This window comes from Gambusia affinis, linkage group LG15 (assembly GCF_019740435.1).
Source record: "Gambusia affinis linkage group LG15, SWU_Gaff_1.0, whole genome shotgun sequence".
In the NCBI taxonomy this organism is placed as follows: domain Eukaryota; kingdom Metazoa; phylum Chordata; class Actinopteri; order Cyprinodontiformes; family Poeciliidae; genus Gambusia; species Gambusia affinis.
In genome coordinates this window covers 18,956,906-18,983,868 of record NC_057882.1, presented here as the reverse complement: position 1 = coordinate 18,983,868, position 26,963 = coordinate 18,956,906, and the positions used below count along the sequence as shown (strand labels likewise).

At 41.5% G+C, this 26,963-nt stretch overlaps 1 protein-coding gene across 2 annotated transcripts in view; it reads left to right on the top strand.

Annotated features, from left to right (window-relative positions):
- dscama (Down syndrome cell adhesion molecule a) overlaps nucleotides 1–25,586 on the top strand; it is a 94,990-nt gene extending 69,404 nt beyond the window's left edge. The window contains exons 12-33 of one of the 2 annotated variants that reach the window (XM_044140251.1): nucleotides 9,186–9,382; nucleotides 10,230–10,326; nucleotides 10,419–10,547; nucleotides 10,663–10,830; nucleotides 11,660–11,730; nucleotides 12,886–13,129; nucleotides 14,091–14,237; nucleotides 15,154–15,309; nucleotides 15,579–15,712; nucleotides 15,856–16,009; nucleotides 16,357–16,474; nucleotides 17,347–17,510; nucleotides 17,630–17,728; nucleotides 17,810–17,998; nucleotides 18,464–18,754; nucleotides 18,836–19,012; nucleotides 19,099–19,129; nucleotides 19,512–19,627; nucleotides 19,707–19,856; nucleotides 21,583–21,780; nucleotides 21,923–22,225; nucleotides 23,465–25,586. In XM_044140251.1, coding sequence (XP_043996186.1) covers nucleotides 9,186–9,382; nucleotides 10,230–10,326; nucleotides 10,419–10,547; nucleotides 10,663–10,830; nucleotides 11,660–11,730; nucleotides 12,886–13,129; nucleotides 14,091–14,237; nucleotides 15,154–15,309; nucleotides 15,579–15,712; nucleotides 15,856–16,009; nucleotides 16,357–16,474; nucleotides 17,347–17,510; nucleotides 17,630–17,728; nucleotides 17,810–17,998; nucleotides 18,464–18,754; nucleotides 18,836–19,012; nucleotides 19,099–19,129; nucleotides 19,512–19,627; nucleotides 19,707–19,856; nucleotides 21,583–21,780; nucleotides 21,923–22,225; nucleotides 23,465–23,844 — 3,713 coding nt within the window. In that variant the 3' untranslated portion in view covers nucleotides 23,845–25,586. Of the gene's footprint in view, nucleotides 1–9,185; nucleotides 9,383–10,229; nucleotides 10,327–10,418; nucleotides 10,548–10,662; nucleotides 10,831–11,659; nucleotides 11,731–12,885; nucleotides 13,130–14,090; nucleotides 14,238–15,153; nucleotides 15,310–15,578; nucleotides 15,713–15,855; nucleotides 16,010–16,356; nucleotides 16,475–17,346; nucleotides 17,511–17,629; nucleotides 17,729–17,809; nucleotides 17,999–18,463; nucleotides 18,755–18,835; nucleotides 19,013–19,098; nucleotides 19,130–19,511; nucleotides 19,628–19,706; nucleotides 19,866–21,582; nucleotides 21,781–21,922; nucleotides 22,226–23,464 lie in introns of both variants that reach the window. The other variant, XM_044140250.1, reaches the window with a different exon arrangement.
- The last annotated feature ends 1,377 nt before the right edge of the window (nucleotides 25,587–26,963 follow it).

The following is a 26,963-nucleotide window of genomic DNA, read 5'->3' as shown; positions in this document are numbered from 1 at the left end:
TGGATTAAACCCTGGATTCTGCTTATAGCCAGAAACTGCAATGAGGAATTTTTGTGGAGCAGGCATTTGAGAGAAGTGTGGAGATTTCTTCACCTTGTATTTGCTAAAAGACAGAAACATTTTTATCACTTTTTGTTTTTTTGTTTGTTTGTTTTTTTCAAAAATGCCAGAGTTGTTTTTTTATGCACAGTGTGCCATCTCCAGCTTTATTCTGGCTGGATGCACATTTTGATCAGTCATTGCTAGATGAGGCTTACGACCCTGCAGCTCTTATCAACCTTAACCAGAGGACTTCCTGCCGAGATCCTCGCTGTCTGCCAAACGGTAGAGTTCCTCTGTGACCGCGTCTTACTGAAGGCTCAGAATTAGAACTACGCATCTAAAAATATTGGAAAACTTCATGATGTGGTAAAATAGTGCTGCTCCTCTTTATAGATTTCTTTCTGTTTTGCATTTATTTTTTTCTCTCTTCTTTGTAGAATTGTTTCACTTATGCATCATGAGAGGTTTATCTGTTGTTTGTGTGATTGTAGGATCTTCAGATTTTGAAATTATGTTCCCAGACTCAAACCTTGTAAAAACTTTGTTTAGGTCATTTGGAAGATGTGTTAGGCTGCCGTCTGCAACTTGAATGTGTTTCTGGGAGAGAGTTTGCAAGTTTAATCACGTTTAACTTCGGTGTAGAATTTCTTTTTTTTTTTTTTTTTTGTTAAAGGAGCAGTATCATGTAAATTTTTATTATTATTTTTAGCTTTACATGATGTTCTGATGTTATTCCCTTGTCATAAACATTCTTTCAATGTTGACTTGATTCTTTCATGCATGTTTGAGAAATCCTTTAATCTCCCATGGCAACCACTCAGCTGTGCAAAACACCTGGATGGACCTCGCTCTGCTTTCATGGTGCATTCTCCAAGCCTCCACCTCTCTAAGCAGCCATCCTTCCCTCTCAGCTCCTTCAGACTAGCCATCAGCAATTAGCGAACAGTTCAATTGAACTGTATATCAGCTGAACTCGTTATAGGAGCCACTTCTCAGTGCAATGCTGGCAAAAACATTACAAAAGGGTTAATAGAGGGGACTTCCTGAATTCCTGAAGGCGGAGTTTCAGAAAGAGCAGGAATTTTTAACACAATTTCAGTGTGTTAAATTACCATGTCAAATTTCTTTGCTTTTCTGTTTCATCTTCTTTCTAATTTTCTGAGGCCCCCCCAACACCGTGTTTGGTCCCCCATGGGTCCCGCTACCCCCACTTTGAAAAACAGTGTAGTAGAGCGTCATCATAGCAGAAGCTGTGAATAAAAGGCATAAAAACCCACATTAACTGTTCCCTCAGTGCAGGCTGCTGCGTTTGCTCTGTCATGCTTGATTGTTTTTTAGCAATAGATCTCCCAGAAGCTTGGAGACGCTTTCGTTACTTTGCCTTCTTTTCTTTTTTTCTATTAACCCACATTATAAATAACATGTCAAAGCAGCCCTGAAACCTGGGCTTTAGATCAGAGTATCGATCTCCGTCGTGTTTCCTGTTTTTCGGGCCTTTGTGTGTCTGTTTGCGGCCCCTCCGGCTCATTCTCTGCTCCAGAGCCATCTTGCTGTTGTGGCACTTTTCCCTTCCTGATTTGTGTCTCCTCTCTGCAGGAGGAAGGCCCCTGGGCACAAGGAGAGCCACACCTTGCTGCATGTCCCCTGTGGGGGATGTGTGTGTGCATTCAGACAATGAGCTCATTAACCTTTAAAGCTTCTCCCTACGTTTTCTAGGTGTAATGTAGACCATCTGAAGCTATGATGTTCTGGACGCTGCGTGCTGTTTATCCAGGCCAGCCTACGCCATTCCATCAGCAGTGGCTACTTAAGAGGCTTAGGAGCCAATTAGGGTGGAACGCAGGCTGACGTGCTCATGTGATGGATAGCATGGCGTGTGTGTGTGTGTGTGTGTGTGTGTTACCGGCTGTCCAAATGTGGCTTGATGTGTGAGTAAACACACAGGAGAAAAATCAATAGAGCGAATCCGAGATGTATGGAAGAGATGCTCGGATGGCAGAGATGCTCTCAGGTGAGCAAACAAGCTCACACAAAGGCGCCCATTTCACACAGGACCGCGCCATTTAACATAAAGAGCTGGCTGCGCCACAGCCATTACAAAGGAATAATGGCCCAGACGAGCAAGCTAGCGCTTCCCCGTAGATCCCTCTCCACCGCGCTATTGTGGTGGACTCCCCAGGAAATGAATTGCTGCTATTCTGATGTCATAACTTGCCACTTTCATTGTTATGAGACGTGTGTGCGTGCGCACAAGCTAATGTCTCGTCATAATACGCCATGCATCATGTGCCGGCTGCTCTAACAGCTTGTCCTCGCTGCACCAGAATTAAAGCTGCAGTGTGGAACGCTTATGAAATATGTAGTTTTTAAATAATTGTCAAAATCGTCACCATGTTGTGACAGTACGATAATGGACAGATAATCTGTGAAAAGATAGATCTCCTTCACATCCACCCCGAGCTGTTATTGCCGCTTGAAGAAACACAACGCTCATGACCAAAAACAACCAATCAGAGCCAGGAGGCGGGTCTTATCGCTGTCAATCATGTTCAATGTGCTAATGGGAGAGAAACAACTCACCGTTTAAAGAAAAGCGTTAGTTACCATGCTAACTAGCCTTAGCATTAACTACGGGCTCTGCTATCAGGGATGAGCAGCGCATACGTGAGCATGATTGATAAGCGCTAAGACTCTCTTCCTAGCTTAGTTGTTTCTATTTAGCACTGGGAGAAGGCAGAGGAGCTCGGAGTTTTTCACAGATTATCTGTCTCAATATGTAGGAAAACATTATTTTATAAAAGTTACATGCTGCAGCTTTAAACCGTGTGAGAATGCGAAAGAGCTCCTGCGTTTGGGTTCGCTCAGCCTCCGTCAGCGTCCGTTTTTTCAGTGGATCCAGTTAGTCCTCACTCTGGCTGCAGGTGGAAGCTTGAACTGATGGTTTTAACGCAATTTTCAGTCAAGCGTCTCCACAGTGGATCCAAAACAGATGCAATTCAGCCAATTCATTACCAATGCACAGTGGATGCTATCAGAGTCAGTGAGCAGCCACTCGATGTTTATCAGAGCCAATTAAGACCAATCAAGCCCGCTAGACATCATAATGTCTGAAGACGGTGATGAGGCCAGAGTGTATAATGAAGCTTCAGCAGAGAGCGGCGCTAAATGGTCTCATGGTCACTGAGCTGTCCGTTAAGATTTCCACGCTGCACTGCAAAAGTATTCACACCCCCAGAGGATTTTCACATTTTGTTCCTAAATTTAGTGAATTTTTTTGGCATTTTATGTGACGCACCAAGATAAAGTAGTGGAGGATGTAGACATTTTTAAAAATAATTTAAAAAGTGGGGTGTGATTTTATTATTCAGACTTTCACAGGGCTTTTTTTTTTTTTGGGGGGGGAAAGTCTAGCAGCTTTGCTTTTCTAGAGACTTGAAAATTTGCCTGGTTATCTTTGTAAAATGGCTCAGACTCAGAGGTTTTGATTTGAATTTAGGTCTGGGTTTTGATGAAGCCATTCAAACACAAGATATGCTTTAATCTCCATGTTTGGGGTTGTTGACCTGCTGGACAGTGAAACCTTAAAATCTTGAGACTTTTCTAACAGATTTTCTTCCAGGGTTGCCTTGCATTCAGCTAAATACAAGCTCACGCCTTTTAGATCTTTATTTGCCAAAACCTTCTTTCCACTTTATCATCATGTGCTGCCATTTGAACAAAAGTCCTGAAAATATGTGGTCGCAATATGACATAATACAAGAGGGTTCAAGGAGATGAAATATTTATCTACTTGTGACCTTCATGTGATATTACCATTATCCAGCCCTCCTCTGTGCAGCTCTACTGCCAGGCACACGGCTGCTATCATGCTCCATGTCTGAGCCAATTGTGCAGCTAAGGGAATTATTTCAGTACATTGCAGACGGCCATTGAACCAGTCAATGATGTGCGATTTTGCTTTTTTAACCCTCTCCCATCCCCCACCCCTCTTCAGCACCCACATACAGTCTGGCCCCCGGGGCGAAAAGCCGCATGTTCACGTCCCCTCGCCTAGCGCTCTCCGTGGTGCTGGGCCGCCGCGTGGCCCAACCCACAGACTCCCATGTCAGCACAATGCATGTGGACCACAGGGTGGATATTTATTTTAAAACCAAGATCCAAACAAACAAAAAGAAGAGAAGTTACGGCCACTGTGAGGCATAAATCTCCTGAAGATCGTGCAGTTTGAGGAATAATCTATTACAGTTCTAGTGAATCGCTCAGATCTACCAGAAAAAAAATTATCAGTTTCCTGAGTTTCCCGGCTTCATGGAGTAGAAAATGTTGCACCAGTCGTCCGTCGACAGGTTGAAAGAAGGCTACGCCAATTTTGTCTCACTTTGAAAAACGACATTTTGACTGTGAAGTTTGAAAATATTGTAAATATTTCTTTAAAAACAAAAACACACAGAGGAGAAAAAAAGAAAAGGGTAAAACTTAGAACATTAACAGGTTCCTGCAGTACAGCAACAAAGAGATTATAATCTCAAACACAAAGTAAAGGAGCAAAACTTGGAGGTGTAAAAATTTATGGTCAAAAAAATGGACACAAACCACTTAGTCACTCTATTACGGTAGCACCGTTTTAAAACTACACCAGGCTAAAAATAGCATATTTTCCTATGTAGGTTAAATGTAGATTACAGTTACACACTAACTTAAACTAATGAACAGTTGTTTGTAGAGGAATTATGTTATTTCTATACTGGTAAATTGTCTTCTATTGTAGAAAGTTCATAAAAAGACACATGCATTTGTATAAAACCTTTTATAATAATGAACTAACTGAAGTAAAATCACCAAATTATTCAATTATAATCGGTGGTATCGGTGATATTAATTATACTTGGTATCAAATAGATCCCAAAATTCCCAGTATTACACTCCCAGCTGGAAAATGTGGTTTGTCAGAACCCTGAAATCTGATCCCTGTTCTGAAGTACAAAATAATGTGCCTGTTGAGCAAATAAATGCCAAATTACTAATAAAATAATTATTAATGAGCGTAATTTTCTATGAATATATACGGGTAAGCATGAATGCGCACTACAGTTTGATCATGTTAAACATTTAGGTTGCTGCAAAGTCAGTGATTCGACGTAATCAGCTGGGTTTCTTCACATACATTTTTCTTAGCTCTGCATTGTATTTCAACTAGAACCAAGTTGGAATTTATTCAGTTTAATGGAAATATGTGTTAAAGCCGACATATATTTGGATATAAATTGGGTCAGTTTTCCTTCTAAAGTGCCTTAAGATGGCATTAGTTGTAAATTTTTCACCGTACAAATAAACTGAAGTGAATCAGGACATTTATAACCACAAAATGCCACCAACTGTTAATAAACAACAGATTTCCACAATAACAAATTGGAAGTATAATGTTTCTGTCCTTTAGTTACAACTAACAAGTAATCCCACTCAGATGAAGCTGAAAATAACCATAATCTCACCCCAATGACCCGTGTTTTTTTTTTTTTTTTACCTCCTGACCACAGCCGAATGGCCTGTCACTGAATTAGCCATCCACCTGTAATTATGTCGTATCATTTTCATCCTCCCGTCTAGCCCATCTGGCTAATTTTGTTTGCCACATCACTAACACCGGCAGTTAGACACATTGGCAACATTTTTTTTTTCGTGATGTTTCCCCCCCCGCCCTCTGCACTGCGACATTGCAGGACGTGATTGTGCAATCATCCCACTCCTGTGGAAATCAATGGCAGGTCCATTTTCTATTCCTGGCTACTAGAAATGGCCCCTTTTTTTGCCAGGAGTAGAGAGAGAGAGAGAGAGAGAGAGAGGAGCCTGGGTGAGGTGGAGAGAGAGGAGGAGAGACTGTCCGATGCTGGTTGGCATGGTAACCTGGCCAGGTGACAGGGAGCTGGGAGGGGGGGAGGAAAAGAGAGAGGGAGTGTACAGGGGGGTTGTCTCAGGGGAGTAACCTATCAGCAGCCAGCCTATCCCCCACAATCCCTTGCAGGCTTAAGCGTATCATCACTGCCCTCTGGGTTGCTGTGGAGGAACAGGGCTCTCCTCACCTCCACATAAAATACACTTTGTACTGCGCAGCAAACATGCGCTGCATGCTCGGCTGTTTCTTCTTCACTTTCCAAACAGCCAAACTGCTGATGTGTCGCTCTGCAGCACAAAACTGAAGGGCATTCACTGCTCTCCAGATGTGCATGTCAACATGAACACACCAGCCCACAAGGATCCATGAGAACAGAAACATTAAGTAACATTCAGTTAAGATATATATATATTAAACCCATCACCAGAACTGTTGGTGTGGCGCCGTCCGCTCCTCCTGCATCACAGCTCTTCTTTTCTTCTGCACTTTTTGCGATAATTCTGCAGCATATTAAAAAAATAAATCAGCACAACAATCACAGGGTCCAGCCGTTGCCTCAGGGTTGTCTCAGCTGCACACAAAGAGCACACACACACACACGCACACCCGCACACACACACACCCCAACACACACACACACACATACTCTCTGCTGAATTTACATGCACACACAAACCGCTTCCCAGAGGCCTCGCCGTGTTCCACACACTCTGATTATTGAGTCTTTCTTTTCTGCTCTTCATGGACATTATTTTGGAGACATGTTCAGTTGACACAATTTTAATCGAGATTGGAGAGTTTTGAGCAGCTACTTTTAGGAATTATAAAATAAAACCTTGGTTTTCTTCCACTAAGAATATATGTAATAAATACTAATATAAATACCCATTGGTGTGTTAACCTTGTAGATGTCTTTATTGAAATGCATTGACAGTATCTGCGTTTTCATTGTGCTCTTGTACTTGTGCAATTTCACGTTTGAAAAATAAATTTGCTTAGTGGAAACATGGCAATTAAAACAATATTTTATTTTTCAATAAAATGTTTTTGCTCTAGGATGAGGTGGTTTTTCAGCTATATTTTGCAAAACTGCGTTGGAAACACTTTTTTCCACATCAAGAGTCATGATCAACAACCAGATGTTGGTACTGGCACATTGTGCCATTTTATACCACAATTAACTACGATACATTCAGTTGTTATGAAAATGCTGTATGCATCAAAAATCATTAACAGAAATTTGTATTTGCATCACTGTTGAATGTGAAGCCTTGAAATTGCCCTTTTTAAGAAACTTTAATCCTTTACGACGCTTCCCGTTCAGCACATCATAACAACAATGCTTCCCCATGATGCTGTTTACAACCCGCTTCAGGAGTGTTTTTGATGAAGGAATGAATTTACAGCGTAAAGTAAAGCTCAAAGAAGTTGATTTTGCTCCCTTTAACAAGGAAAACATCTGGAGACTGATCAGGTTTTGGAAATTCCAGCAGACATGAACAGCTATAATTTACATCGCACTAAATAATTAATAAAAAAGTGATGGCTGACATTTTAAAACCACTTCAAAATGACTAGCAACCTTTGCTCAGGATGAGAGAATGATTTTTAGCCAGTTCTGGTGTAATTATGTAGTGATTTATTTATGTATCTTTGAAGTTACTCCTGTTGTCCCTTTGCAGATGTTGCAATGATGGTTAACTGTAACCGTGGTCTCAAAACCGATTCACACTTAAAATACAAAGTGTTTTATAGCTAACCAATACAAAAATGAACAGAAAGAAGAAAAAAAAAATCAGCTAGAAACTATGATTACTCCTGAAAATGGTTTTAACCTGATCATCATTCGGTGCATAAAACATTTTCACTGTAGAAAATGAAACACTAACATCAAAATTCTAGAACAGTGAACGTGAGCCCTAACCCTAGATGAGCAATCTGCCCTCTTCTAACTGATTTAATGAAACCATGAATATCTCACCTAAGACAACGACACAAGTTCATGTTTTCATCTTGTGGAAGATTTAAGAACTGTTCTTAATATGCGGCCTGACCACAGTTAGCAAGAAAAGTCAATAATAACGTGTTTCTGTTTAGAAACACAGTTAATATAAAAGATTTTACAAATTTATTAGTGGCATCTGATTTAATGAGGCACAGATTATTACAGTTTTATTATTGATTATTACTGTTTTATAAATGTTGAATTGTGAGGCTGGAGTTTGATATTTTCTAGTTGATTTTTCTGGCCTAGAATTTGAATTTTGGAGTACTGCTTCTGCTACTTCCTCTTTTCAGCTTCTATTAATTTGTTTTTTTCTACAGTCTGATCGTTTCCTGTTATGTCAGACATCGGGAGTGTACCTTGACAGACGGGATTTTCCCTTTTAATCCCCAAAGTGTTGAAACGTGTGACGCTTCGCCCTCCACACATCCTCTGTAGACCTAATGGCTGGAAAGGTGTCAGCCTCCCGTATCGCTTTCCCCATATTTTGTCACCTAGCAGAGTACACCACCCTGCCAGAGGTGTCAACAAACAACCGAGCCTTTTTTTAGGGCGGGATCAAAGGAGCCGCGCTCTAAAACGAAAATGTTTACATAAAACCCAGGCAGCTGTTTTTTCCCCGGCGCTCGTCCCAAATGTGTCTCACAAAAAATTCATACTTGTCATGCAAAATAAATCAGCATTCGTTTCCGTAGCCGAGCCCCAAATGGCGGCAGAGTGAATAAGAGATGAGGCTTAAATGTTTGCAACCTCTTGCCTGACACTTTCCATCACATCATCGGAGTTATGCTTTGCGTTTTCATGTGTGTGCGTGTGTGTGTGTGTGTGGGTGTGTGTTTGTGTGTAAGGCCCAGACTGAATGTGTGTGTGAGTATACATGTGTGTGCGAAAGCGTCTGGGAGTACGAGGTTGTTATACACTCCGCTGTGGGTGTAATGAGCCATGCATGTCGTTATTGTGCGTTAAGTGTGGTGTCTTCAGAGGGTTGTTACAGCCTCCCTGCACCATTAAGGAGCCTCTGATACAAGATACGCAGCAGGGCCACACGCTTCCTTAAAGTCAGCATTAAAGCGAAACCTCATGTGTGCTTACAGCTCATTAAGTATGCACAGGACTTTCAGAAAGTGAGCTGTTTCTGACTGCCTGCAAACGAGAAAAATAGGATTCTCTCTGTGCCGCATCAGGATATGGAACCAAAACCACCTGCAAGGGAATTCTGACAGATACGCCTGTTTGTCTCCTCAGTTCCTGCCATGATCACATCCTACCCAAACACCACGCTGGCCACGCAGGGAGAGGAGAAGAAGATGAGCTGCACTGCCCACGGAGAAAAACCCATCATGGTGCGCTGGGAGAAAGAGGAACGCATCATCAACCCGGAGACCAGCCGCTATGTTGTTTCCGTTAAGGAGGTGGGCGATGAAGTCATCTCCACCCTGCAGGTGAGGACGGAGCTGTTCGCATGTGAAGAAATGATGCTAATATAATGATGGTAACACATGTAGCTATGCATATACATAGAGATATAGCTACATGCAGAGAGATGTATAGTTGGCTTTAACATCAGGAAAATTACTGGAAGAGAAGAAAGCAACCAAACTTTCATGCATTTGAATGTTTTAAACCTAAAAACAAAAGTAAAATTGTTCATTTTGAAATTAAAAATCTAAACAAATGTCCTATTGTTGATATTAGAAAAACAATGATTTTGTTTTGAAGAGTAGTGTTGCTTTTATGGCTCTAGAAATATTTTTGTTGAACTGGACCGAGATCTGTATCGATATAAATATCGCCGTTTTGACTTCCGATTGATACCAAAAACATGCAGCATAGCACACCTCTACTGTCTGGGTGAGCTTCAGTTCATTTGTCATTGTTACCATTTTTCTCCATTATCCTCATCTCACATAAAAAGTAAATTTGTAAAATACAATAAACACATTCATCTGAGTATTGCTGTTTAGGGGCTTAAGTATAATAATGTTTGTAAACGGGCTGCATCCCATATAAATACACGAGTATTCCACATTCAGCGAATAACAAACCGTTTGAAACAGGAGCTCCTAATGAGACAGAACAATAAACTGGATTTTTATTTCTTTACAAATATATTACACTGAATAAATAATCTAATCAGTTAAGCTTCCATGGTCCATTTCTGGTTTTACAAATAGGGGGAGGCAAAAAAGCCTCTTTTTTTTTGTTTTGTTTTCTTATAAAAAAAACCGTTTCTACACCATCCACCTCTCTGCTAATGTCCATCATAACGCCTCCCTCTACATCCACCAGATCATGCCTACAGTGAGGGAGGACTCGGGCTTCTTCTCCTGCCATGCCATCAACTCCTTTGGTGAAGACAGAGGAATCATTCAGCTCACAGTGCAAGGTAGAACTGACCCACCGAAGTGCTCTGAGAACAGATCCATAACTGAGGTGTTGCTTAGAGTAAACCATGTCGGACGACTTCCTGCTTCACAGAGCCGCCGGATCCTCCCGAGGTGGAGATCAGAGAAGTGAAGGACAGAACCATTGCGCTGCGATGGACCATGGGGTTTGATGGCAACAGTCCCATCACAGGCTTTGACATCGAGAGCAAAAACAAATCAGGTGCAAAAACAGTCCCCAGAGTCATACGCTTCTGAGTCAGTGCTGGGATTTAACAGGACTTACTTTAATCTGCCTTCACTCACCCCAATAAAAACCTCCGTGTTTCCCCGCTCAGCATCCTGGGACACGGCTCAGAAGACCAAAGACGTCTCGCCTCAGCTGAACCAGGCGACCATCATCGACCTCCACCCCTCTTCGACTTACAACATCCGCATGTTTGCCAAGAACCTCATCGGGAAGAGCGAGGCCAGCAACGAGCTCACCATCACCACAGATGAAGCAGGTGAGTCGGAACGGACGGCATCTATATGTAAAATCAACTTTTCGGTGTTATAACGTTATTTCCTCATCAAATACGCACCTGGAGTGTCACCTTGACTCTTTCATGAATGTTTGAGAAATCCTTGAATCCCCTTCAAACTAGCAGCAGCTCCAATTAGCAATGTGGAACCGGGGCTCACCATACGAACGATTTCTCAGTGTAATAATAAACATTTGCAAACACTTAATTGAGAAATTTTGAAGCTACTACTTGAAGGCGGAGCATCCGATGATGCAGGAGCTTCTTAAAGAGGCAGAGCTTCAATTTCAATTAAATTTTGCCAAGTCAAATTTAATTTAAGTCACATTTGATATACGGCATTTTTGTAACAACTGAAGACGACATAATTATTTGATTGATACTGTGTGGCTGTAAAAGACCTAATACTTTAAATAACTCATAAACTTGTTCTTCTTTTTTAAAATGTAATATCAAATTTAATCATACAAATAAATTAGGTTTCAGAAATGAGAAGGTGTTGTTAACCGAATTGAGAACATTTCCAACCCGGAGCCCCATTGGCTCCGTTGCATTATTGAACACACGCTGACCCGAGTCTAAAAGGAGAACTTTTCAATTAGCGGCCTCAGTAGTAAATGTCACACCACGGTCAACAGAAATCATCCCGGTACTCCTTCATCTCACCCCTCTGTGGCGCTGCGGGGCGCTTCTCCTCAACCTCAGGATGTACCAGCAACTCCAAGCGTCCCATCTGTTCACATACTCACTCTTCATACTCTGTTTTCTTTTTTTTTTCCATATCTGAATGGTGTGGATGATGTGATCGCAGCTCCCGATGGTCCTCCTCAAGAAGTGCAGCTGGAAGCCCTCTCCTCTCAGAGCATCCGGGTCACATGGAGGGTAAGTACAATGTTTCTACCACATGCAACCCAGACGCAGCACACTGCTGCTGTTGACTTTGAGAAGAGACATGTCCCATCAACTGTTTGCAGAAACTATCAGAGAATTTGTTACGTCACTGAGGAAGAATGTTGGTGTGTCCTTCTGTGAAGAGTTGTTTTAACTGAGGGTTTTCCATCATGAATCCCCTTTTTACAGTCATATTAGTCAGAAATAACTACAGAATTTGACTAGGACTTTTAACATTCTTCCTTTTTTCTTTTTAAACCATTCAGAGATGGATTTGCTGGTGTTCTTTGGGTCACTGTAATTCTGCAAAACGAAGAGGTGGTTGAATTAAAGAACTCATGAACTCTTTCCCTTTCAGGATTTTCTGCAGGAGAACAAAATTCACTGCAACATAATTTACACCAGCAGCCCAAAACCACCGTACTACCAACACTAAATTTTGGCGTTTCTGACATGTTGTGGTAATTTGACCCAGATGTAGCAGGACATTGATCTTCCCCAAAACTTTTGGAAATTAAGATGATTTTTTTGTTTGTTTTTAAGGACAGAAAATCAGCTTGTTAATTTTGATTAATTAATTACATTGATTTTAAGGCATTAAACATTTTATATATATATATATATATATATATATATATATATATATATATATATATATATATATATATATATATATATATATATATATATATATATATATATATATATGCATACATATCGAGGGTATATATTCAATACAAAGGTTCCAGTCGTAACCTCCAGGAGGAATTTTTGGTACAGGCCTTGAGACTTTTTGTAGACTGGCAATTTTCTTTTTTTCTATTTGTGGTTAATGGTTCCCAATATGGTTCAGTGGAGTTTAAAATTCTTAAAATTGGTTTTGTAACTTGACTTGAAGTGGGCGAACACAAGGCACTAGTCAGTTGTGCATGTTTGTTTTTTTCTTCTAACAAATGTATCGTGACAATAAAACACACCTGGGTGATGAACTACGGACTTCTTCTCCAGGATTTAAATAAATACAAAGTTTTTAAAGTACACACAAGAAAATGTAGGGAAAATACTAGTTTGTGGGAATCTGGGTTGTTTACATCACATTGTGTTAAGAAACGAGGTTTCCAGTCACTCGTATGATTTGTGTGCCAGCCGCCCAAGAAGCACCTGCAGAACGGGGCGATCCGCGGCTACCAGGTGGGCTACCGGGAGTACAGCTCCGGGGGGAACTACCAGTTCAGCGTGATCAGCGTGGAGACGACCGGGGACAACGCAGAGAGCCTGGTCCTGGACAACCTGAAGAAGTTCACCCAGTACGGAGTGGTGGTCCAGGCCAGCAACAGCGCCGGGACCGGGCCGTCTTCCACTGAGGTGGCTGCTACCTCTCTGGAGGACGGTAGGAAAACATTTTCTTTTTAGACTTGGTAAATGAGGGCCATTGAACTGAAACGTTTTGGTCAATTAAAAAGTGGGATAGAATACAGTCCTTGTTTTAGGATATAGTTATTATACAACATTAGATGGTTGTCCTTTAGAAGACTGAAAACTTGTTGTCCTTAAAGCTCTGGCATGTATCCTTTACAAGAATAGACTGTTTACATAGTTGTTAAAACAGTCGCCATGTTGTAACAATGTAATATGAGACATAATCTGTGAAAACATCGAGATACTTGTGCTGTCTGAAGAAACCCTCTGCTCCCAACCAATCAGAGCCAGGAGGAGGGATCTAAGCACTGTCAATCAACCTTGTGTACGTGAAACTCAGTATGGTGATGGCAGAGAAACAACTTACAATTCCAGGAAAACGGTTTATCTGCTGTGATCAGTGGTCATGCTAACTAGCCTTAGCATTCACGACAGGCTCCATTGTGGGTTGCTAGTTGTAGAGAGGCAGAGAGAAAGGGGGTGGGTGTGAGCAGCGCATACAACAGAGTTATTGACTGCGCTAAGACCCTCGTCTTGTCTATGATTGGTTGCTTCTGACAGAGCAGTGTATTTCTTTAGATGAGATTATCTCTTCATACCATGCTGTTACAACATAATGATAGTTTCACAAATAGGGGAAAAAAAATTTATATACCGCTGTTTTAAATCTTTCCAAAATAATTGATCTCCATATTTGTCATGAACTGGATACGATCAAAAAAAATTTTCAAACTTTCCCAGACTTTTCTAAACTATTCAAAGAAAAATCCTGGTTTGACATTTATTTGTTTAAGACAGCTGATAAATGTAGGGCAGGAGGCTTTGATGTAAGGAGCATGTGTGAGGATCTGTCACCATCTAGTGGCCGTTAGAGGGTACTGCCATGCATTTCTGCCCTGTAGTCTCTAACATGTCCTTTTCTACTCGTTCAGTGCCGAGCCGTCCTCCTGAGAACGTCCAGGCCGTGGCCACGTCTCCAGAGGTCATCTCCCTGTCCTGGCTGACTCCTCCCAAAGACGCCCTGAACGGCAACCTGCTGGGCTTCAGGGTCATCTACTGGGCCAACCTGCCTGATGGAGGTACTCAGTCACACTTTGGCTTTAAAAAACAAAAACACACACACATAAACACGGCACAGCTCTGAGAAAATATTTTTAAACTGTGAAGAAAAGCGGCTTAATTTCTTGATTTAGTTGAACGGCGTCTGAGATGTCCTCTGCTGGACGTCAGACAGCATGGCATGGTGCTGTCACATGCTGCGTTTGTGCTGGTGGGATTGGTTGTGACAGTGTGATTACCTTTGGCCCCTGCATTGTCACATCATGTTGGCCCGCCTGGACAACAAGCCGGTTTTGACTTGACAGCCAGAACCGGCTTGCATAGTAACAGTGGGGGAACACTTGCATTATAATGCATTTAGATGATTTTTTGACTAATGTTAAACGCAAATAAACTCAGTAACAAGACATTTGGTATATTCTGTGTATGTACAACAATAAACAAAATTAGAACTAAGAAAACTCTGAAAAAGGCAATTTTAGTCACTTGCTTCCTCAATTGTTTTATTTGGTAGAGAATAAAATCACAAATATGACAGATGTGGCCAACTTATTATATTTATCAGATCAGCTTCCTGGCCTCTGAAGATTGTCTGAAAGCATGTCTACTTTCAGAATGAGTAGAAGAAACACTTTTGGAATCATTTTATTTATCGGAAATACTATGCAAAGCAGCTGAAATTAACTTTTGAAAGGCAAGGACACTATTGTATAAACATATAGCAACAACATATAGTTTTAGGGTTTAGAGAAGAAGTGATGGGTACCTGAAGTGACACTGAAAGACAGAAAGTAGCTGGAGAACAACAGAGACCTGACAGACGTGTTGTTGGACCAATGGTGGTTAGCAACATTCGCACATTCGTGATTTCTAGATCATAATATAGTTTCTTACTGTTCTCTTTCACTCCTTCCTGTTTCTCCTTTGCCTCTTCAGAGCTCGGGGAGATCAGGAACGTCACAACCTCTAAACCCTCACTGGAGCTGGATGGACTGGAGAAATACACCAACTACAGCATCCAGGTGTTGGCCTTCACCAGAGCTGGAGACGGTGTCCGCAGTGAGCAGATTTACACCCGCACCAAGGAGGACGGTAGGAAGACGAACACACCCTTTTAAAAGAAAAATAAATAAATAAGACGACTGTCAGATGGCAGGTATCAGGATCTGCTGTCTTACAAATAAATTAACTGTGAGGCAACAGTTTCTTAATGTTTTATTCAACATATGAAATAAAACAAATTTCAAAATATTCATATATATATATTATTATTATTTTCTGGTTTCTAACAGGCTGGTCACTGATTAGGCCTGATTAAGCATCTCTACTAATACTAATAGCCGATCTCCTTCTGCTTTCAGTTCCTGGTCCTCCAGCTGGTGTGAAAGCTGCAGCTGCATCCAACTCAGTGGTGTTTGTGTCTTGGCTTCCTCCTCTCAAAGTGAACGGCATCATCAGGAAATACACAGTTTTCTGCTCCAATCCACACCCTACGGTAAAACCGATTCCACCAACTTTCCTGTTCCGTCATTTCGGTTTCAGTACTCGGCTTGTTCAAGGCTGGTGAGCAAATGGGATTTGCAACAAGCTCAGCATGCTTTAAATGTTTGGTTTTTTTTCCCCACCTTCCTCCTGCAGGTGAGCAGTGAATTTGAAGCAGCTCCAGATGTTTTCTTTTACCGCATCCCTAACCTGAGCAGGAACCGACAGTACAGCATCTGGGTGGTGGCCGTCACTGCCGCAGGCCGCGGAAATGCCAGCGAGATCATCACTGTCAAACCCATGGCTGAAGGTCAGTACCAAACACATGCTCATTTCTTTATCAAAGCCCACAGTTAAATTCTAAGATGATCCATTATGGCAGACTGATGAGGATGGAAATAGAAATCTCCTTTCCGTTTCTTCAGTTTAATGCAGATAAGCCTGCATTCATGTACATGCTTGAGTGCCAGCTGATAAGCTGATTGCGTTTCTGGAGTGGGTTCTGGAGTCGGAACCCACAGCTCCCATTAGGGCGTCCGCATTCTGCCTGATCAATGTTGTCTCCACTGTTAACACACTGAGCCTTGAATCAGTTGGCTGAAGGGTCACAAAACACGAACGGTGCTAACCCAGGAAGGGTGCTGTTTGTGTTTGCAGCTCCGGCTCGAATCCTGACCTTCAACAGGACAGTCACGACTCCCTGGATGAGGGACATTGTGCTCCCCTGTAAGGCAGTCGGTGATCCGTCCCCAACCATCAAGTGGCTGAAGGAGATGTGAGTGCGGTACACATAAGAACAAAAGAAAACAAACACAATTTCAGGTTTTAATGCAAAAGCATTCATGTTCCTAGAACTTTTCTTCTTTGTGATGTTTAAACAACTCACTTCAACATGAGCAACTGGGACTTAACCTGTGCTTTAAGGGTAAAAATGGCACAACCATTTCTATTCAGACGTACTACCTCTAAAAAACTTTGTGATGAAGGTTAGATGTTATATTGTCTGAAAATGTATCAGTTATGGAAAAACTACAACTCTACCAAAGATGGCCGCCAAACTAAGCTAACAAGTCGAGCAATGCGACAGAAAAATAACTCTGGACAGTCCATCTCCGTTGCCAAACATGGCAATCATAGCAACATGGAAATGCTACATCAGATACAGGATGTGTTGTACATTCCAACACAGGAATATGCTGGTTCCTGTGTTGGAATGACCCAGTAAAGTGAATATTTTTTAAACTATGCTGTGACATCGAATGTCAGTTTAGATCATGTCTGTATGAACACTTTCACTCCAAACACTTTGATTTGGGATGAAGGAGGCAAAGGTGGTGGTAGGAGTTTATCCTACAACCGGTGGGTTGCTGGTGTCTCAGTTATTGTGTCCTTGGGCAAAATGCTTCACCAACCTTACTTACCTGCTGGTGGTGATCAGAGTGATGCCAGACTGTAATGTCTGAATGCCTGAAAGTTGTGTTTTTGGGGTCTTCTGCTCAAGGTAAAGCTCTATACAACTACAAGCCAATTACCATTTAGTACGGTACTGTAGACATCCAAGACACTGGTTTGTAGTTGGTGAATACATTTAATGTTAATATTTTCTGAAATCACAATGTTAACTGTGAATATCTGTCTGCGTTCCAGCAATGGAACCCCTGCTCCTGTTGTGATAGACAGCCGGCGGAGTGTCCATGGAAATGGCAGCCTTGTTATTCGCACAGTGAAAGCGGAAGATTCTGGGAATTACACTTGTGTGGCCAGCAACAGCTTTGGTTCAGACAAGATCGTCCTCAACCTGCAGGTTCAAGGTGAGCTTCACCACCGGAGCCGAAAAATTGATGGATCACTTGTCTGAAAACATCCATGCAAGTCTGACTGTGTTAGTGATTTTATTTCTCAAATAAATAAATCCTTGTGGTTCCTCTAGTTCCACCTGACCAGCCTCGCCTCACCGTCACCAAGACAACCACAACCTCAATCACCCTCTCTTGGATCCCAGGAGACAACGGCGGCAGCTCCATTCGAGGTCGGAGGCGGTTCAGCGTTTCTGTTCCGTAGAACCGAGCTCGACGGCTGACCGTTGTTGTTCCCACCCGGCTCTTTTCAGGCTACATCTTGCAGTACTCGGAGGATAACAGCGAACAGTGGGGTAACTTCGCCATCAGTCCCAGTGAGCGCTCCTATCGGCTGGAAAACCTCAAGTGTGGTACCTGGTACAAGTTCACCCTCACGGCCCAGAACGCAGTTGGTCCTGGTCGCATCAGTGAAATCATAGAAGCAAAGACCCACGGCAAAGGTAGCCGCTGTCCTGTACTTTAGCAGGCACTGTGACTGAAACCTATATGGCCCCTTCTCAAGTATAATTCTGATAAAATGTTGCTGCGGTCTCAGAGTGTTGAACTGAGATCCATTCATAGCAAGACAACCTCTTACCTAACCTAAGATAGATGCAGCTTTATTGGCAGTTTTTAGAGATATATTTGACGAAACACACTTCACTAAACTATGCTCCTTCTGACCATTTTGTAGTTTATTGAAGTGCTATGCTAACGTTAGCATGCTAACTCCTTGCATGATTCATTAGAAAAGCAGCTTGTACTCTATTTAAAACCTAAAGAAAAAGTTGTCAGCACTTTACTGAGTGAACTTTCAGTTCTTGATCTTTCAACAACATTCTACCAAACAAGTTAGTGACAGTAGATCCTTGTTGAGAACAGAAGCAACATTTTTTTTTTGTCTTTGTTCGTTGTGTTTGAAAAAGAGCCTCAATACTCTAAGGAACAGGAGCTTTTCACCAGCATCAACGCCACTCGGGTCAAGCTCAACCTCAACGGCTGGAATAACGGCGGGTGTCCGATCACCTCCTTTACCCTGGAGTACCGGGCCGTCGATGCGCCCACCTGGACCACTGCGCAGCGCACGTCCCTTACGAAGAGCTACATTCTGTACGACCTGCAGGAGGCCACCTGGTATGAGCTGCAGATGAAAGTTTCCAACAGTGCTGGCTACGCTGAGAAGAGAGTCAAGTTTGCAACGCTCAGCTACGATGGCAGTACGTCGTTTTCAGTGTTTGCAAAAAAAAAAAAAAAAAAGTTTTTGAAATTACATTATCTTTGAAATTACCTGTCCACAGGTACTATCGCCCCTTTGGTGAAAGCGCCCAATGTGAGCGAGGATACGTCTGGGGGAGGCGAAGGTTTGAAGATGATGGTGACTATTTCCTGTGTGTTGGTGGGGATCGTTGTAATCTTCATTGGGCTGCTGGTTCTGAGGAGGAGAAGGAGGGAGCAGAGGCTCAAGAGGCTGAGAGGTGAGATAAACTATTACTCAACTCTCACTGCTCATTTATTTGCTTCAGTTTCAAACACGTAAAATACAATTCTTATTGTTTTCCAGATGCGAAAAGTTTGGCTGAAATGCTCATGAGGTAAGTGTTGAACATCTTTGTCTTTAGATGAAATACAGCTGAAATAAGATGTTTCCAGGCACAGTACAGAACAGAGTACAGACAGAGTAGTTACGTCTGCCTGACAGTACAGAAAACATTTAGATTTCTGTACTGTCAGGCAGGATTGACAGAATTATTTCCATTTCCAAAACGCCAATTTCAAGGTGTTAAATTTGGAAGTAAAATTTCTTTTAAGTCATATTTGATATATTTGGCATTTTCATCACAACTGAAGGTAACACAGTTACTTGATTGTGCTATGATCTGCACAATCTGCAAACATTACAAGCTGTCTTTCTTTTGAGAACAAATTATATGCTCTTCAGATATTACCGTTTTGGTTTCTTTTGGTGTTCCTCAGTAAAAACACGCGTCCGGCAGAACCAATTAACAAACAGCAACAGACGCTGCGTATGCACATCGACATCCCCAGAGCCCAGCTCCTCATTGAGGAGAGGGACACCATGGAGACTGTTGGTAAGCGTCACAGGACAGTGAACACAAAGCTCAAAACTGCTGGTATTTTGGCCCTGATCTCGTGTTTTTTGTCCGGCAGACGACAGATCCACTGTGTTGCTGACGGATAACGACTTCGGAGAGACGCAGAAGCAAAAGTCGTCCACGGTCACCCATACTGTCCACTACCAGTCCCTCTCCCAAGCCACTGGTCCACTGGTAGATGTATCAGATGCTAGGCCAGGAACCAGTAAGTCCAGTACGGAATCTTTTTCTTTAACATCATTACACATAAATGCTGCAGGATTTGTTGTTTTGTGCTGTAAGTTTTCCCCTTTGTTCTTTTGAATTCATGTTTTGTTGTCCGACATTTGTTAGGTACTTATGTTAGGGTAAAACTTTTACTCAAATAGTTGTTTTGCACTCTTCCCTTCTTCATGTTCAGGTTTATTGTTTGAAATCTAGATCCTCTGAATGTGAATAGCAGAAGTTTAGTGAAGTAACTCAGAAGAGGGACTATGATACAGAGAAAAACTTTTGTCCTTCTTTTATCATCTTTCTCCCATGAAAGACATTTAATCATCCTTTATAAAATAAATTCTCATCTTAAAAAAGGAGTTTATACATTTTTATGATGGAAAAAGAGCAGGAATTTCCTCACCGAGGAAACAATCTACATCAACCTGCAGCTTTAGTCGCTCTTTCAGCCTTCCACAATTACTCTAAATAACTATAGCCTAATGTTTGTGAAAATGGATAAATATAGACAAATGCAGGCTTCAGCAGTTTCTTTTTTTACTGAATAATAATACCAAATTTCAACAGTAAAATGACACAAAAGGTACCTGTAATATATTTTTATAACCAGGTTTCTTGTTGTTAGGTTGGAAACTATGTGCTTTTTCTTTGCAAAATTTTCCACAATTATTAACATCTCATAGAAGAACATTTATTTACTGTCTTTTTGCAAGCTTACTTTTTTATTATCATTTTAAAACCACAACAGTGGAAATAAATATGACAAACTTCCTGGATTACTAATCAAAAATTATGTCTTTTTTTGACTTAATATTTGTGGCTCTCATCGAGTTTTATTTCACTGGACTGAAGGTAAAAATGGTCCTCTGCATCGTCAAGGTTACAGAGCCTTGATCAAAACCTTAAGCGAGGCTCTCAGAAGAAATGTCTCAGCTAGAACGTAATTTGATTCGCAGGGAGAGCAAATGCAGATGATTTCTGTAAGAGAGCTGGGATAGTTAGATCAACCACCTGAGGGCACAAGTGGTCAGTTCAAGTAAATAATAGTGTTATCACTGTTGCCAGGCATCCAACAGTCAGCAAAAACTGTGAGTAACACACAGTGTGACTTTCCTGCTCTTGTACTACTTTTTGTTTTGTTATTTTAAAACTTAAAGGTACCTGGATAATTGTTTTCTTTACCTGCCTGCCTGTCTTTAACAAGAGACCGTCCATGTTTAGCAACAAAACATGGACGGTGATACACTGTGTTTGCTCTCTCCCAGCAGTGCGATACGTTATTTTACAACGTGCACCAACTGTCCTTTACTGTTTGAATTTTAACCTCTTCTGTATGCTGCATGTTGGGGGAAAAAGAAGCTGATGGTTAACAAACAGAACTTAATTTCTTCATATTTAATCCCACATAAACATGAATCAACATAAATGCCAAAATAAAAAAAACAGCGCGACATACTTATAAGAAATGTTGAATTGGTTATTTAATGTCTTAAAATTGTCACCTTCCTAAAGTAATGACCTAAGTCTAAATGTGATTGTTTTTTTATTTGTTTGTTTTTTTTGCTTAAGTCACATTTTGGCAACAACAATAGGGTGATTTCTTTCTTCTTTTGTGAATATCACATTTTGCTAAAAACGACTTGGGCCATTATTTTAGGAAAGTGACGAGGTCCTAACTCAGACTCTGTATGAAGCTCGGCTCTCCTCCTTATCCTTAGACCCGACTGCCCGCCGAACAGCCAAAGCCGGCCCAGCTGCCCGCAACCGCTACGCCAGCCAGTGGACTTTGAACCGCCCCCACCCCCCTGTCTCCTCCCACACTCTCAGCACCGACTGGCGGCTGCCAACACCCAGGGTCGCAGGTTCTGTTGACAAGGAGAGCGACAGCTACAGCGTTAGCCCATCTCAGGACACAGGTGAGCTTCAAGTTGACTGCTAAAGCTGTTTTCTAACTTCAAATGTGTACCATCGGCCCCATCTGTTGCTAAGCTCTTAGGTTCCTTGTTCTGCCACTAACTCTCGGCACTAATCCTTCCACTAACTCCACGCCATGTCCAGACCGAGCGCGGAGCAGCATGGTGTCTACAGAGAGCGCCTCTTCAACCTACGAGGAGCTGGCCCGGGCCTACGAGCACGCCAAGATGGAGGAGCAGCTGCGCCACGCCAAATTCACCATCACCGAGTGCTTCATCTCCGACACTTCCTCGGAGCAGATGACGGCCGGCACCAACGACTACACCGACAGCCTGACGTCCAGCACGCCGTCCGAGTCGGGCATCTGCCGCTTCACTGCTTCCCCGCCCAAGCCTCAGGACGTCAGCCGGGTCATGAACATGGCCGTGCCCAAGGCCCACAGACCGGGTGAGACCACGGCGGTCCACTTAGTGCAGCCTGAAAGGCGGCAGTGTGTTGAAGCTTCCTTACAGCTTAATAACCTCTAGACATGTTCTACTAACACTAACTTTAATAAATCTTGCCGTTTATGGATTTAGAAAGTACCATAATAATTCTTCTCTAGTGCATCACACTAGCAAACATTAAGCACCCACACTTTTTCTCAAGGAAATTCATTTTAAAAATGTAAAAAAGAAAGCACTTCAAACCCATTTATAAATTAAAAAGCAGTTGTGGTTAATTTCTTAGCGAGTTGTTATCAAGTAAGTGGCTCTCATCGAGTTTTACTGGTAGGATTCAAACTTGTCTTTTTAAAGTTGCTTTCTAAAACCAACTTTTTGAACTTTACATCATGTTATAATGTTATTCCTACATCAAAATCATAGTGTTGCCTTGATTCCATTATGCATGTTTGATAAATCCTAGAATCTCCCGTGGCAACGATTCGGGTTTGTAAAATACTCTTGGGAGCCAAGCACCCCCTCTCCCACTCAGCTCCTCCAGACTAGCCAGCAGCAATTAGCAAACACCTGGTGGAACTGCTGACCTCATTATACGAGCTCCTTCTCAGTGGAAGGAGCGACTAACTAACCTTTCTACCAGCGACTAGAAAGGTTGCTTTCTAGTCGCTGGTAGAAAGGTTGTTAAAGGGTTAATGGATGACTGTCAATCACTCTTGTGTTTGCATTGGTAAGAAACATCTGTCTTTTCATCTCTTAGAAAAATTAGTATTAAGGAAACATTGGAGGCAAATCAAATCAGAGAAAGATGCCCCCAAACGTTTGTTTCAAGGATTTTCTTGAATAAGAGGAAGACAAGAGTTCAAGTCATCACATGTCTAACTAGCACAGGAAATGCTCTCACTTATTAGGTGCGGTCTAAACAACACGTCCTTATATTTGGGACAAGTCTTTGTCTCATCATGGGAAATGAACCAGTTGCACTTCAATTGTCTGTATTTTTATCATCCTAAAACCATACTGCTCTGGAAATATAAATAAAATGGACTCAAGCACACAACAAGAACATGATGATGCAAAATGATTAAGAAACCGAATCCAGTGAATAAATGGATATACAAGTAGAAAAGTATGAAACTAAACACTAGATGATTAAAACAAAAATAAAAATGCTATGATTATGACATGATGATGTTTTCACAACATCATTCTAAGCTAACTGTGCTTTCTCTGTGTTGTCCTGCAGGAGGCGAGCTGGTTCACCTTCCTCCATACCTGCGCATGGACTTCCTGTTAAACCGGGGCATGTCCTGCTCGGGCTCCTCCAGGGGGACAGCAGGCGGCGAGAGAGCCGCCATGGGCCAGACCTGCCTGGAGCCCCAGAAAAGCCGCTCGCTAAAGCGGCCGTCTCGCATGGCACCGCCCACGCCCACGGAGGCCCCTCAGGCCAGCAGGGACCCGGCGGCCCAGTGGCAGCCCGGCTCGGCGGCCACGCTCCCCCACAGGGAGGGCTCGGAGCTGGCCCAGGCTGCCAAGCTCAGCACCTCACAGGAGTCCCTGCTGGACTCCAGAGGACATCTGAAACAGAGCAGCAACTCCTACGCAAAGTCCTACACGCTGGTATAACAGCAGGGGCGCCTGGGGCGGGACTAGAACTCACTCTAACACTGGACTTAACACTCAAGTGCAGCAAACTGACTCTCACCACGCAGTTCTGTATATACGTGCCCTCCCTTCATGGCCTGGGGGGTCACTTTTACTAATCTCCTTTTATTGATTTTAGAGTTTTCTTTTGCAGTTTATTTGTATTTTTATTATTTTTTGCTTTTGTTTCACCTTGGGAGGAAAAATTCACTCATCTGGAACGACTCCAGGAGAAGCTTTGCCAAACTAATTGAGCAACAAGGGCGCATTATTTATTCTTGGTAATTCTTTATTATTAATCAGTGATCATTAATTGTTAATTGCCAGCTATTAACGATCATTAATTACCAAGTACCAACTGATCTATCGTCAGCATTTCTGCTCTGTTTTTATAACATCCAAGACTTTGTTCATTCCTTTTTTTTTTTTTTTAAGTTTCCTGCAGTGGAACATGACGATTTGGAGTCATTTTTTTTCCTACGGAACGTTTTTCCCCCCCGAGATGGCGAACAAAACCTCGGAGGGAACAGGGGTGGCGGAGGGGGGGAGGAGAAACCTTGGAATGAAAAGCAATTGACACCAGTCCAAACTTTTCAGCTGCTCTCAAATTGTTACTTTTTTTGAAGAGAAAAGAAAAAAAAATCTATTTCCTATGGATGCATGGGGACTGACCAACTAAAAGACAATGATTACGGCCGTGGCTGGGTTCTCCAGTCAGGCGTTTTGTCACACTATGAAATGATCCAATGTGAAGATTTATTATTCTTATTACTATAAATATATATATAAAAAGAGAAATCACTTTTATTTGTGGATATTACAGGGAAGAATTTGATTTGGTTAATAAAGTCCTTAGTCATGTTTGCACATATCTTGTTTTAATTAGGAAATGGAGTCTCTGTTAATCTTTCTCTGTGTCCCATTCTTGATGGTGCAATATGATAAAAAGATAAGACAAGTATATGAAAACTATTGATCTATACTGTACTGTAATGATGAGAAATAACTATGTTGTGAGTATAAATACAGGGCTGGACGCTCTCCGGCTCATGTCTTCAGGTGTAGTTTGCCACTGCTTGTTTGCCCCGGTGGTAAATGAAGTTAGCTAGAACAGGGAGGCTTTAGAGAACTGAGGGTTTGCACTTCAAGTGTGTCCAGATAGATCCCCCCCCCCTTGACCTCTGACCCCTTCCCCTCTCCTTACAGTGCACTAGGTAGAGTCGTCGTGGCTCTCTCTCCTCTCAGTAGATTTACTGTTGCTGCGTTGGCAGCGATGCTCCTCGACAGGGAAGGTAAGACATGTGAGACAATCCAGCAGAAATCCCCAACGTCAAACCAAACTTCTAATGTCTATGGGAAAAAATAAATAAATGAAAATAAAGATAAGAAAAAAATATGAATAATGTGGATATACATAAAGAAACTGTTTTTAATTGCTGTCTGCCCTGGCCCACTTCTGTTTGTTTCTGTTTTGTTTTGTTTTTGAGTTAGTCTGAAGGGACGGGAGTTTGATACAAAACGCTGTGAGGTCATGCTGTCGTTTTCTACGATTAGTTTCTATTATTAACTGTCTTCATTCTGATTATACATTTTAACAAAATACAAAAAAAAAATGTCACTTTTTTTTCTTATTTTTAACATTGGTGTTCACCATGGTGGCACTGGAATAAAGAGAAACTAACACAAAGGTTCAAATTTGACTAATAAAATGGCTGTTCCCCAAAGTGTCCTGCGCAGGTTTGACATGACACCCATGAAACTACAAGACACAGAGCAGAAACTAAACATTTACACTTCATAAGAAAACATCTCCGTTATTTCCTTCCTGTCAGGCATTAAAGTGAATGAAGGTGATTTTAGTTCAAATACGATTATCACAATCATTCCTATTTGCTAAATGCCAGAATAGTAGTAAACAAATATTCTCTTCAACTTCAAATTCAGAAGTTTATATACATGTCCTCAATATTTATCAAAATTGTCTTTTAAACTTTGTGACTGGAGTCAAACAAATTGGGTTTCCGTCCACAATAGTTTCCTGGAATTTTGGGCGATTCTAGGATCTGACTTTTAGGGGTGCTTAGCCCCCAGCAGGGCTAAGACCCATGAGAAGATATTTGTTGGTGCAGTTTTGTAAATCTAACTGCTTACCTACATACATTCACGAACAACATTAAGAGACATGTCAGTAATTCATAGAATAAAAGAACAATGTTCATTTTACTCAAACATGTATCTATAAAGAGTAAAATCAGAGAAACTTTAAATTTTTCCCAGAGGTTTATAAACTCAGTTTGAAACAGAATCTCTATACCACATCATACCTGCCAACATCTGCTAACATTTATGAGACACGAGCAGCTGTGGAGTGACACAGTCCTAGTGGGGTCTGTTCTCCTGGAAATTAAAATAAAATCTACTCAAAACTAGGCATTTCATTTGAAGAACATTTTACTAAATTCATAGGATTAATAAACCTAAAACCAGTTTATTATCAAGGTCTATACCTTGATAATAGTCATTATCTTAAATGACTAGTGAATATGAGTCCTTAACCTGAACTTTATTAGAAAGTCATACTTAGAAATTGCATTACAATACAAAAGTGGAACCAAAAAAGGACTAATGAAGAAGCAAAACGAGAAAATATGCAAAAAGGAACAAGAGCAGAAGCAAGACAAAACAGGAATTACGACCAGGTTGGACATAAAACCAGACCAGAATAAAAAAAGAGATTACCAAATGAAAAAAAAAAGACAAGACAAGTCTGTATTTTTGCTCTTTTTTCCAGAATCACCTCAGCTTTCAGTATCTGATAGTTATTTAATATCTCTGTTTATTAAAAATTGTGACAAATAGTTTTAGCCAGTTTTCCATCCTTATTTTTAACGCAATGCTTTGTTAAACTAGTGTGGTACATTGAGTTGAGGTCATGTCAAATAAATGTTCGTGTTCATGCAGTACCTCACAGGCCACTAGGTGGCGCCCACGGATCACCAATGTTCCGGTGACCACAGATTGAGAAAGACTGCTCTATATAGCAAAGTCGACAGGAAAAAATTCCCTTCAACAGGAAGACTTTCCAAAAAGAACTTCCCTTA